Source organism: Macaca nemestrina, chromosome 2 (genome assembly GCF_043159975.1).
Source record: "Macaca nemestrina isolate mMacNem1 chromosome 2, mMacNem.hap1, whole genome shotgun sequence".
Taxonomy (NCBI): domain Eukaryota; kingdom Metazoa; phylum Chordata; class Mammalia; order Primates; family Cercopithecidae; genus Macaca; species Macaca nemestrina.
Window position 1 is genome coordinate 34,288,474 of NC_092126.1, and position 14,217 is coordinate 34,302,690.

The 14,217-nt window shown below is 40.4% G+C and overlaps 1 protein-coding gene across 4 annotated transcripts in view; it reads right to left on the bottom strand.

Annotated features, from left to right (window-relative positions):
* The window catches only part of LOC105490381 (copine 4), a 505,490-nt gene that overhangs the window by 56,172 nt on the left and 435,101 nt on the right, over window positions 1–14,217 (bottom strand). For all 4 annotated transcript variants that reach the window (XM_071090915.1, XM_011755904.3, XM_071090916.1 and 1 more), the window contains exon 8: window positions 4,942–5,040. In XM_071090915.1, the coding sequence (XP_070947016.1) occupies window positions 4,942–5,040 (99 nt within the window). The remainder of the gene's footprint in view (window positions 1–4,941; window positions 5,041–14,217) is intronic.

Consider the following 14,217-nt stretch of genomic DNA (forward strand, 5'->3'; position numbering starts at 1 on the left):
CTGAGAATTAGAAGTGTCTGAAAATGAAGTAGTTTCTGAGGCAGATGCAAATGGATAGGCTGACATAGCAGCGGCCTCTGATAATCGATTCCTCTCGTGTCCATGCATTTGTGTAGCTCCCTCCCACAATGTTGAGGCATTTAGTCACATGACTCATTTTGGCCAATGGGACACTAGCAAATGTGATATAAGCACCAGCTTGAAAAGTGCCTGTGTACTGGGACTGGCTCCTCTCTTGCTTCTGGGAAGTTTTCAGGGCCATATTAAAAAGCTTACAATGGTCTCTGGCAGGATAAAAGTACACCTGGAGAAATATCCTGGCCATCCTTGCTGCTGAGGCACAAATGCATGAGTGAGTTCTGTTGGCACCACGTGGAGCACTATGTGAAGCAGAGAATTCAGCCAAAATTGCCAACCCAGAGAATGTTGAGTACATAGTGATTGTTGTTTTCAGCCAGGAAGTTTTGGGCTAATTTTTCACTCAGCAACAGGTAAGTGATACTGTAGTTTCTCATCACTGGAAGGTGCCAGCAGGACTGGGCAACTACATAGGATTTAGAAGAGGGAGATCGAATACCAATGAAAGGTCCTCCATGACTCCTTCAAAATGTGGAATTCTTGGGTGAAAGAAAGAAAGAAGAAAATATGCAAAGAAGAATCTAAAATCAGACCCCTAGCCTTGTTTTTGTCACTTAAAGGCCTAATCTCCTAATCTGTCCATAATGAATGTTGTCTTTCTTTCCTCCCTCAGATTTTCTTCTCATTTACTCTCCAGGTAGGTAGAACTTGATAAACAAGAATTATAGTCCATCTCAAAGTCAATTTAGTATTTCTAGACAAAAGAGCCCAAGTTCCTCCTAAACCAGTCAAAACTGATACTGTCTTTTGCCCCAAAGCTTCCTCTAATATTTTAGTAAAACAGGTGGCTTAGGGATTTACCTAACAGTTGGAAAGAAAAGACACTAAAATTAGCTGTGCCATTTTTTGTCATTCTCAATGATTTCTATTAATCTCAATTTCTTCCATCAAGCAGGATATATTGAGTTAAAGATTTCAAATTCTATTTCAAATTCTATTAAAAATTGTAGTGATCATTCATGAAAAGTCTACTCACTTCCTTCTCAGGGTAAGATGAGCAAGTATGGGTTAGGCAGGAGAGGGCTCCAAGGAAGTTGAATCAAACCTATAGATACTTGGGGTCCTTGTGCTTTTGACGTAGGTAGGGGTTCCTGATGGACCAGATCTAAATAGTTTCATCTGTCTTGGGATGAAGTTGGCATATAACTATGGGCTATGCACTTTACTCTCCCAATCCCATTTAACTCTCCCTACAGCCCGCTTTGACAGATGGAAGATGAGGCTCAGAGAAGAGATGGGACTTTCCCAGGTCATACACGTGGTAACTGGTAGACCTGGGATTCACACCCACATCAGTCTCATTCCAAAGCCTGGACTATTAACCACAATGCCTTCTTCCTTCTTCTAGAAGGTTTTGGAGTAGCTCTTCTATTCTTGCAAGTATCCCCTTTGGCCACCCCAAACTAAGGATGCTTATAAATGTTATTCAAGAATTAATCAAAGTTAATTAAGAATTTACCCTGTACCTATAGAATCATAACTCCCACAGGAAAAGGAAAGTTGAAAGATGCTGTCTCCTGTTTTTCTCTCTGATGCTACAGACATTCCTCAGGGTTCGAGCCTCCTATACCCTCTCTTCAATCCCCTCTCCCTAGGTGTACTCATCCATTCTCTTGATTTTAAATGTCCTCTCTTAGTTGATGGCTCCTAAAATATATTTACAGGTAAACGTCTCCTCTGAGTACCAGTTTTTGAAACCAAATCTTGAAAACTTCCTCATAAACTGGACCTCCCTACCACAATTCTTCCTCACCTCAGGAAATGGCACCATTTAATCATTTATTCTTGAGTCAACCATTTCCTCCTTCCCTTACTCCCTATATCCAAGCCTTCAACAAACCTTGTAGCTCTTATCTCCAAAATATGTCTTAAGTCTCTCCAACTTATCTCTATGACTAGTTCCTTAACCCAAGTCATTATCACCTCTTATCTATAGTAGTAGCCTCCTAACAGATCTCCCTTGTCTCTCTTTAATTATCTACACAGTAGCAAAAGTAATATTTTAAAAAATTAAAACCAATCATGTAATTCTCTAGCTAGAACGCTTTGCAGCACTGTCCAGTAGAATTTTCTCAATAATTGGAATATTCTGAATCTGCACTATCCAATATGGAAGCCACCAGCCACATGAGACTATTGAGCATTTGAAATGTGGCTAGCATGACTGAGGAACTTAATTTGTTATTTAATTTTATTTTAATTAATTTAAATTTAAATAGCCACATGTAGCTAGTGGCTACCGTATAGGAAAGCACAGCTTGCTCATGCTCTTATCACATTTAGAATAATCTGCTTTTCCTGGCCTCTGCCTCTATCTCTGACCACATCCTATGAATGGCTCTTTCACTCTCTGCTTCAGATACACTGGTCTCTTTCCAGGTCCTCAATCACACCAAGCTCATCCCTGCCTCTGTATTTTGCACTACTATTCCTTTCGCTTCAAATGCTTTTCTCTCACTCATTACATGTTGGCTTCTTTTTAATCCTTAAGGGGCCTCAACTTAAATGTCAGATTATCTATTCTATATGCACACTTTTATAATGAAACTGGTTCCGTTTTGTAATAGCATTTGTCACAAATTGTAGTTGTATTTTAACATTTTTTATGTGCGTTTCTATTCTATCCTGACTCTCACCACTCTGTAAGCTTCAAGAGGGCAGGGACCATGTCAGCATTGTTAGTCATGGCACATTTAGAGCCTGGCAGAGTGCTTAGAATTTACTAGGTGCTACTCGATAAATATTGTAGAATCAATAAATAAGAGAATATTTCCCACTATATAAATACACCAAAACGGTGGCTGGGTAGTTAAACTAAAGTTTTTCTGGTATCTCAGTGACACAGAAAAGCACATTAGCATATGGTCCATTTCCTCAATGGAACTTAAAAGATCTGTTTGAAAGCATTATGTTTTGGTATATTTCATTTATGATATGTGTTACATTCTTACTTTTAATATTTAATTAATAAGATGAAATATTTTCCCTATTTACTGCTTGGACTATTTCTATTCATAGAAGTAGATAAGGCAAAACTTTATAAAAGTCTTCAGAACTCTAGCAGGTGGTATGAATGCTGTCATTGATTTAGTAGCTAAATAGGACTAGTTCTGCATATTCAATAGAGCAATATTCTCTAGCTATATTCCTTGTTATCTTGGGAATGACTTTCCTTATAATTTAGTGTTGGTTTTAACTGTGCCTCTGAAACTCTGCATCCTGGCTTGTGGGTGATGGTCTCTGTGTGTTTGACAAGTTTCTTGTAATGCTGAGTACCTAATAAAGCACTTACAGCAGGTTTTTCAGGAGCTAAGGGGAAAGCTGTCACTGTTTCCATTGAGTTTCCAGACCAAAGGTATGTGTTCAACAAATAGTCTGATCCAGATTAAATTTCTGAATTTAAAAAAAGTTAGTTTATTTCCATGCAGTCTGCCTGTATCCTGACCTTACATATGAGAGAGTTGAAAAATGAGTTGGGGCATCTCTAATTAGCACTTCTGATCAGAACAGGCACAGAGTATTATCTCTAAAGAAAAAGACTTTCTCAAAAGCACTGGGCCTCTACTTTCACTCCTTTCTGCTCCACGAGGAGAGTGAACTCCAGAGTAAGAATAGCAGGTATCTTGGGTTGAGTTCCCCAAGAAGCAAACTTTGAGGCAAGAATATAAGTGCAAGTAGGCCATCTGGGAGGTGATACCAGGAAGCATGAAGAGAGGAGTGGGAACTTAGATAGAGGAGGCATCCCAGAAATGGTGCATTATCAAGTCAGTTACCACTGTGGACAACTAGGGCCTGCTGGGGAACTCTGGGAAACTGTATAGAGCACATACCTCAGAGTTTTGCCAACTGAAGGGCAAGAGAGCTGGGGTATTTATACCCCAACTTCCATTAGTTATTTGTTGAGGGCTACCTCCTGTTACATCTTCTTCCACACTTCTAGCTTGCTTTGGGCATGGATAAAACAGGCTCCAGCAGATAGAGAAAGCCCCCGGGCAAAGAGTTATTTCAGCTGGAAATTGGGCAAGTGAACAATAAACAGGTAACAGGAGAAGTTGCATGATTTGGGCCCAGATGACTATCCATCTATCTATTTATCTATCCATCTAGATATTATATGATACAAAAGTGTGTGTATCTGAGGGAAGTTTAGGTTTCTGTGTGGGGCAATGTGTCTTAGTGGTATGTGGTAGTGTTTGTGTACAGGTCTTGGCATCAAGTGTGTAAGAGTAAAATGATGGAACTAGAAGAAAACCTGGTACCCATATGAAAATGTGGAGGATTCAAATAATTTCTCCAAAGCATGAAATTATTATTAATGTCACCAAATCACGGAAATATAGACCTAGAAAGAATACTACCGTTAATAGCAGATATTTTGGAAATGCTAGCTGTGTGCTGGGTGCTCTGCTAGCACCTTGGATTGTCTCATTTAATCTTCACAAAATTCTATGAGGTAGGTACAATTATCACTCTTATATTTTTAGGAGAGCAACATGAGGCATGGAGAGATTAAGTCACGTTTTCAAGGCTACACAGCTAAAGGAAGTTAGAAATACTCTCATTTAACCTTTCCATTTTACTAATGGAGAAACTAACGTTTGGGGTCAGTGTCTTGTCCAAGGATACGCAATTGCTTTGGATTGGGCTAGTTCTAGAATCCAGGTACTCACATCCTACCATGTTCCCTTCTTATCACACTTAATCATACATTGATGTTTTGCTTCTCACTGTTTCATTTGTAGCTGGGTTCTAAGGATGCATCATAGAGACTTGAGGCAAAACCAAAAGTGGTTGACCGCGTACCTGTTTCCCTTCCATTGCTCCTCTCATCTCCTTGAATGTCGAAGTGAATTCTCCAATGAAGTCATGCTTGCCATTGGAGTCCCAGTCCCATACTATGCACTGTAAGAGAAAACAATTATTTTTCTTAAAAAATTAAGAATGTAGCCACAGCAGCTGAAGGCAATGTGAACTTTATGAGAAGGAGTAGATGAAAGATGTTTGGTCTGGAACCAAAGCTTGGGAGTCTAAGATTGGAGCATGTGGGATGTAATTCTGGTTTCTCTAGCCCTTTACTTGGACTTTTTGCCACAATCTGCAAATGGCCCTGTGATGCAGCAGTGACTACAATGATTTGCCCATTTTTTTAGATAAGGCCAGTAAGACCCAAAGGAGATAAGCGACTTGCCAAAGGGACCTTCTAGTGAATGAAAACCTGGGACTTGAAGGCAGGTGCCCTGCTTCCAATTCCAGTACTCTTTTATGCATAGCAGATAGCCTCCCTGGTTTACATTGGCATTAGATGCATGAGTCCATGTATATAGATTCCACATGGCAGCTCCTGCTTCATGATTTGAGTGGGGGATATTAATCACATTTTTCTTTCTCTATTTTTTTTCTGAAGGCAAAATAGCAATGACAACACAAATTATTAGGAAGGCAAAAAAATCTTTAAACATACCTACGTGAAAAATGGTTGGAAAATAGTGCACAGACAATACTAGATATTTACCACACTGGTAAATATTTTGCAACCATTCACTTCTAACAAAAGGCTAAATCCTCAGCTCCCGAGTGACACTTTTTAGAGTGACTAGCCTGAATCAGCAGCAATCCCTCTGCTTGGTCACACATCTAAATGAAGAGGAAGGTCTCCATGTATTCCAAGGGTGGAGGCTGGACTGGAGTCTTAAGCACTTTAGATATCATTTCTACATCTGAAGCCAAAGATTTGCAGGAAAGAATATCAGACCTCAAATAAGAACAAGGCAGCAAAGGGACCTTTTGCTCAGAGGTTTTCCTTGGAATATTGGGGCTCTAAGAGGCAGCTTAGTTCTTCTTCAGGGTGCAGATCCCACTGGCCAGTCTTGCCTGAAAAATCTGACTTGGTAATCTGTTCCCAGATCCTGCAGGATGCCTCACAGATCTACAATATGATCTGTCTAGAATGAAACATCGTTTCCCCCTAAATTTATTCCTACTCATTTATTTTCTGTCACAGTGAATTGCATCAACACTCATCCAGTTGCTGCAAACAGAAAACTGGGCATCATTCCTGATATTCCTCTCTCCACTCACTCTCCCACACCAAGTCCTCTCCATTCTGTCTCCTAACTATGGCTTGACTCCAGCACTTCTCTCTATTCCTACTGCTCCTTCTCATCTGCATTACTGCAACCATCTCCCAGCTTGTCTCCTTGTCTCACTTGTACTCCCATGCCCCTTAGAACCCACTAATTATGTTAATTCCCTGCTTAAAATCAAAATGTATATAGGCTAGCAGGTCTTCCAAGGTCTTTCATGTTCTGACTCCCTCAGTACTCCCAAATTCACCCTTTATGATCCATGCTTACTGTATTAGTCAGGGTTCTCCAGAGGGACAGAACTAATACGAGGTGTGTATATATGAAAGGATGTTTATTGGGGAGAATTGGCTCACACAATTACAAGGCAAAGTCCTGTCATGTTAGGCTGTCTGCAAGGTGGGAAGAGAGAAGCCGGTAGTGACTCAGTTCAAATTTGAAAGTCTCAAAACCAGGGACACTGACGGTGCAGCCTTCAGTCTGTGGCTGAAGGTCTGAGAGCCCCCAGGAAGCCACTGACACAAGTCCCAGAGTCCAAAGGCCAAAGAACCTGGATTCTGATGTCCAAGGGCAGGAAGAGTAGAAGGAAGCATCTGGCATGGAAAAAAGAAGGAAATCAGAAGACTCGGCAGGCAAGCAAGGTTATACCACCTTCTTCCACCTGCTTTGTTCTAGCCATGCTAGTAGCCTATTGGATAGTGCCCACCCATATTGAGGGTGATCTTCCTGTCTCAGTCCACTGACTCAAATGGCAGTTTCCTCTGGCAATACCCTCACAGACATACCCAGGAACAAGACTTTTCTAGTCACCTAGGCATCCTTCAATCCAATCAGGTTGACCCCTAATATTAACCCTCACACTTACAGTCTTTGAAAGTTTCTCTAAAATGTGGTTGGTAGGAAAGAAAAACATTTGCAATGGCCTTTTTAAGACATCAAGAAAAACTAATTTCTCAGCTTCTGCTATCTCTTTAAATATGGAGGATTTGGCAGATAATTATTTTGCCTAAGAAATATTAAGAAGCCCTTTGGTTAGGAAGGAGAATGCATTAGAATAAATAAGAATGGAAGAGATTAAGACAAAAGGAGCTAAATTTCTCTGCTGAAAAAAGTAATGGTCAAGTTTAATTTTATCTTTGATAACAACTGGAGACACAGAGGTGGGACCAAGACATGAGAACTGAGAAGAAATTAGGGTGGGTTTCCTCAGAGGGCTGAAGATGGACCCAAGTTTGGGGTGGGAGGAGGGGAGAGACAGGTAAGGAATTTTTGAAACTGTGATGTCTAATTTTCAAGGTGAGATTATTTATTTATTTATTTATTTATTTATTTATTTATTTATTTTTGCAAGCCAGAGAGATTTTATTGAAAAAATAGAGCAGAACACTAATAAGAACAGCATGCTTTGTGGCATTTTAACTCAACATATTTCCACCTTTTCCTCCCCAGCTCCATGGGAGCCTTAAAAGCCAACATCCTACAATGATGATGAAAACCAGCAGCCTGGCAGTCAGTGGAGAGGGCAGAATGAGGTTGGAGCACCTTCAAAGCCTCATTCCTGAGAATTTTCATTATGTGACCTGCTGGCAGATTGTGGAATACCAGTTATCTAGCTGGACTCAGAGATCTGCTGTATAACGTTGTGTTTATGGTTAACGATGTTATATCGTACACTTAAAAACTTAAGAGAATAGATCTCATGTTATATATTTTTTTATTACTACTATAAGTTCTAGGGTACATGTGCACAGCATGCAGGTTTGTTACATATGAATACATGTGCCATGTTGCTGTACTGCACCCATTAACTTGTCATTTACATTAGGTATATCTCTTAATGCTAGCCCTCCCCCCACCCCCTCCCCACAATAGGCCCCGGTATGTGATGTTCCCCTTCCTGTGTCCAAGTGATCTCATTGTTCAATTCCCACCTATGAGTGAGAACATGCAGTGTTTGGTTTTCTATTCTTGTGATAGTTTGCTGAGAATGATGGTTTCCAGCTGCATCCATATCCCTACAAAGGACAAAAACTCATCCTTTTTCATGGCTGCATAGTATTCCATGGTGTATTTGTATACACATTTGTATAATGTGCCACATTTTCTTTTTTTTTTTTTTTTAAATTTATTTATTATTATTATACTTTAAGTTGTAGGGTACATGTGCATAACGTGCAGGTTTGTTACATATGTATACTTGTGCCTTGTTGGTGTGCTGCACCCATCAACTCGTCATTTACATCAGGTATAACTCCCAATGCAATCCCTCCCCCCTCCCCCCTCCCCATGATAGGCCCCGGTGTGTGTGATGTTCCCCTTCCTGAGTCAAAGTGATCTCATTGTTCAGTTCCCACCCATGAGTGAGAACATGCGGTGTTTGGTTTTCTGTTCTTGTGATAGTTTGCTAAGAATGATGGTTTCCAGCTGCATCCATGTCCCTACAAAGGACACAAACTCATCCTTTTTGATGGCTGCATAGTATTCCATGGTGTATATGTGCCACATTTTCTTAATCCAATCTGTCACTGATGGACATTTGGGTTGATTCCAAGTCTTTGCTATTGTGAATAGTGCCGCAATAAACATACGTGTGCATGTGTCTTTATAGCAGCATAATTTATAATCCTTTGGGTATATACCCAGTAATGGGATGGCTGGGTCATATGGTACATCTAGTTCTAGATCCTTGAGGAATCGCCATACTGTTTTCCATAATGGTTGAACTAGTTTACAATCCCACCAACAGTGTAAAAGTGTTCCTATTTCTCCACATCCTCTCCAGCACCTGTTGTTTCCTGACTTTTTAATGATCGCCATTCTAACTGGTGTGAGATGGTATCTCATTGTGGTTTTGATTTGCATTTCTCTGATGGTGAGTGATGATGAGCATTTTTTCATGTGTCTGTTGGCTGTATGAATGTCTTCTTTTGAGAAATGTCTGTTCATATCCTTTGCCCACTTTTTGATGGGGTTGTTTGTTTTTTTCTTGTAAATTTGTTTGAGTTCTTTGTAGGTTCTGGATATTAGCCCTTTGTCAGATGAGTAGATTGCAAAAATTTTCTCCCATTCTGTAGGTTGCCTGTTCACTCTGATGGTAGTTTCTTTTGCTGTGCAGAAGCTCTTTAGTTTAATGAGATCCCATTTGTCAATTTTGGCTTTTGCTGCCGTTGCTTTTGGTGTTTTAGACATGAAGTCTTTGCCCATGCCTATGTCCTGAATGGTACTACCTAGGTTTTCCTCTAGGATTTTTATGGTATTAGGTCTAACATTTAAGTCTCTAATCCATCTTGAATTAATCTTCGTATAAGGAGTAAGGAAAGGATCCAGTTTCAGCTTTCTACTTACGGCTAGCCAATTTTCCCAGCACCATTTATTAAATAGGGAATCCTTTCCCCATTTCTTGTTTCTCTCAGGTTTGTCAAAGATCAGATGGCTGTAGATGTGTGGTATTATTTCTGAGGACTCTGTTCTGTTCCATTGGTCTATATCTCTGTTTTGGTACCAGTACCATGCTGTTTTGGTTACTGTAGCCTTGTAGTATAGTTTGAAGTCAGGTAGCGTGATGCCTCCAGCTTTGTTCTTTTGACTTAGGATTGTCTTGGAGATGCGGGCTCTTTTTTGGTTCCATATGAACTTTAAAGCAGTTTTTTCCAATTCTGTGAAGAAACTCGTTGGTAGCTTGATGGGGATGGCATTGAATCTATAAATTACCTTGGGCAGTATGGCCATTTTCACGATATTGATTCTTCCTATCCATGAGCATGGTATGTTCTTCCATTTGTTTGTGTCCTCTTTGATTTCACTGAGCAGTGGTTTGTAGTTCTCCTTTAGAGGTCCTTTACATCCCTTGTAAGTTGGATTCCTAGGTATTTGATTCTCTTTGAAGCAATTGTGAATGGAAGTTCATTCCTGATTTGGCTCTCTGTTTGTCTGTTACTGGTGTATAAGAATGCTTGTGATTTTTGCACATTAATTTTGTATCCTGAGACTTTGCTCAAGTTGCTTATCAGCTTAAGGAGATTTTGGGCTGAGACAATGGGGTTTTCTAAATATACTATCATGTCATCTGCAAACAGGGACAATTTGACTTCTTCTTTTCCTAACTGAATACCCTTGATTTCTTTCTCTTGCCTAATTGCCCTAGCCAGAACTTCCAACACTATGTTGAATAGGAGTGGTGAGAGAGGGCATCCCTGTCTTGTGCCAGTTTTCAAAGGGAATTTTTCCAGTTTTTGCCCATTCAGTATGATATTGGCTGTGGGTTTGTCATAGATAGCTGTTATTATTTTGAGGTACGTTCCATCAATACCGAATTTATTGAGCGTTTTTAGCATGAAGGGCTGTTGAATTTTGTCAAAAGCCTTTTCTGCATCTATTGAGATAATCATGTGGTTCTTGTCTTTGGTTCTGTTTATATGCTGGATTATGTTTATTGATTTGCGAATGTTGAACCAGCCTTGCATCCCAGGGATGAATCCCACTTGATCATGGTGGATAAGCTTTTTGATGTGTTGCTGAATCCGGTTTGCCAGTACTTTATTGAGGATTTTTGCATCGATGTTCATCAGGGATATTGGTCTAAAATTCTCTTTTTTTGTTGTGTCTCTGCCAGGCTTTGGTATCAGGATGATGTTGGCCTCATAAAATGAGTTAGGGAGGATTCCCTCTTTTTCTATTGATTGGAATAGTTTCAGAAGGAATGGTACCAACTCCTCCTTGTACCTCTGGTAGAATTCAGCTATGAATCCATCTGGTCCTGGACTTTTTTTGGTTGGTAGGCTATTAATTATTGCCTCAATTTCAGAGCCTGCTATTGGTCTATTCAGGGATTCAACTTCTTCCTGGTTTAGTCTTGGAAGAGTGTAAGTGTCCAGGAAATTATCCATTTCTTCTAGATTTTCCAGTTTATTTGCGTAGAGGTGTTTATAGTATTCTCTGATGGTAGTTTGTATTTCTGTGGGGTCGGTGGTGATACGTCTCCCCTCCGTTCCCCCTCTCCCAACTTGCCCTTCTTCCATTAACCCCAACACTCTACCAAACCTGCTACCCATAACATCATTATGCTGATGGTGACTTGGAGAATAAAGGAGAGGGGCTGTGTCCATATTGTGGGGACAAGGCAGACCAGAGTGCAGTGTGAGATGGCCCACTGCAATGACTGAGAACTGAATGGGGAGCAGGACTGTGGAGAGACAGCTTGAAAGGTAAATCTAGGGGTGGAACTTTACAGAAATACTGTGGAGTGGTGGAGCTCAACAGAAATACTGTGGCTATTCTGCCAACCTGAGTCCCTAAGTGAGGGTAGCATAGAACTCTCAGATGACCTATATGTAGGTAAGAAATAAACCTTTCAGCCACTGAGATTACTGCAGCATAACTTAGTCTAAGAACCATCCAAGTACTTAAAGTACTGTCGTAGGAATAGGTATTATAATTTATTTTTTTCTGATTCCAAAAGTAGGAAAAACAGAATTTTAAGAGGTTACAAAGAAGTAACAAAGGAAGCATTTTCCAATAAACCTGTACCAAACAAAAGAACCTGTTTGTTAAAAAGTGTTTTATTGCTGGAAATGTTCAAGCAGAAACTGCAGGACCACATGCAAAAAACACAGTAGAGAAAGTCAAGCAGACAGTTACAAACATTTGGTGGGATGTTTTTGAACTTTCTTCTAATTCAGAGATGCTAAGATTAGTTCTAGTTGCATAGGATGCAAAATGAAGTCAATGAAAGGCTTAGCTCATTCTGCTTGAAATGCTATGCAATGCAATGTAGCTTTGATAGGAGGGATGGGACCCCTTTAATTCAAGGTAGGATGAAGTTCTACCTCATTTTTCAATGAACAGTGGAACAAATAAATGAGTCAGTCATTTGGAAAATTGCTCAGGATGTGCACTGTGATCATCACATTGTAGAACACTGAATTGATCTGCTGTTACAATCAGGTGCTTTTCTCTCTGTGTGCCAGCCCCTCCTTATTGACCCTGGCACTCACACACTCCTTACCTGGAGAAAGGAGTAGAAGAAAGGTTGCTGGGTTTAGACATAGAAAGAGGAAGAAGAGTGGTTCCTGGGACCTTGTATTTGAGGCTCATAACATTGCCTGATAGTAAGTACAGCCCACTAAATGCCTGCATTTGACATCAGACACTTACTCTTTTACCTTTGGAAGGAGCAAATAAAAAGGCAAAGGAGGCAGAAGCCAATAGAAGAAAAGAAGTGGGAGCAACCTTTTTAACACTCCCCTGAAATGGGAAAGAGGAGGAGTTCCCTTCTTTAGGGGACAGGGCACACATCCCATTCACCACTTCTTTGCTCTCCATTAGATTTCCCATCATGCTTTGGTGAATTACCGTTCCCCCTTAAACTGCCAACCTCAAGCCTTTAAGATGTTTGCAATGTACTCTCTGGCTGGGGAGAAAGGTAGTGACCACCAGGCCTCCCTGAGCTGGAGGATGAGTCAGGCTTGACAGAACTCCGTCGGGGGCCTCTCGGCAGCAGGCAGTGCTGCTTACAGGAGCCTGTTTCTTCAATCAGCTAGCATTCCTCATCCGGGCAGTTGCAGAATTTTATTTTGACCTTCCTGAGACGGGATCCCAAAGGAAGAAAGACACAGTGAAGCAGACAAATAAAAACACTGTCTTTCCTTCTCTCCCTGGCATGAAGCAGGCTCATGACAGCTCTGATACAGCTGACAGAGGAACGCATCTTGGTGAAAAGTCAACAGATGAACCACCCTGCAGAAAAACTGAGACAGAGGCAGAGTCCTTGGTGTGAATCAATAAGAAGGCCTTGACACATCTGTGAGAGCACAGCACCTCAAAACTACCTACAAGCCAGAAAACCTTCTCAGGTTCTTACATCTCACAGAGCAGTTTAGGTATAAAATCTTTTAAAATGCATAAGCCTGACAGATGGTCTAATTAACCCCCTCCTTTTACAGAAAAGAAAATTGATGACAGATAAATGACTTCTGCCAGTTCACCCAGTACAGGTTGGACTAAAATCCGGTTTTCATACCTCCTTGATTTCGTCACTACCACACAAACACAAATTATAGTAGTTATAAAGTATATAGTGTGTACTTTGTGCCAGACATTGTTCAGAGCACTTCATACATATTAACTCACTTAATCCACAGAACAACTTATTGTATGCTTATTTTACAGATGAGGAAACTGAGGCACAGAAAGATGAAGGAACTTTCCTGAAACTACACAACTAACACTAGGTAATCCTTCAACTATAGGAAGTTAAGCATCATAGCTTGTCTTAACTGAGCATCTTTTACAAACCCAGGCCATTTGTGTTTATGGTCTTTAATTTTTCACAATAACCATGACATGACAATATTGTTACCATTTACAGGTTAACTGCCATTCACAGATGCCATTTACAGGCTGGGAGAGGGAATGTGACTTGACTAGACACCTGGTAAGTGACAAAGGTGGATCTGAACCCAGGTGTCTAATGTCATAGCTGATATACACACACACACACACACACGCATACACACACATGTATATGTTGTTGTTGTTATGCCATGCTACCTCTTAATAGAAGCAGGAACTTAGAATCAAGGTCTCATGAGTCTGCTCTGTGTAAAATCCCCATTCTTTGAAACTGTAAACTACTAGAATCCTCTAAGGTTTAGTGGGCACACCAAACAATACAGAGAAAGAACCTGCTCACTGTTTCCACACAAAAGGATGCAAAGGCAAGTAGTCTGTGCATTGTCCCTGGGGTCCTCAGCTCTGTCGGTAGAATGCATGGATAAGTGGGTCTGAGGTATTGGGTTACTCCCTTCTACTCTTGTTTTATGATTGCCTTGAACCCATTAAAAGAAATGTGCTATGCCAACTTATTGTACACTAGCTTTTGTGATGGTCAGCTTCATGTGTCAACAAGGCTAACTGGCTAACGGTTCCCAGTTATTCAATCAAATAATAATCTATTTTATATATGTGGTTACACAGTTTATAATCAGTTTACTTTAAA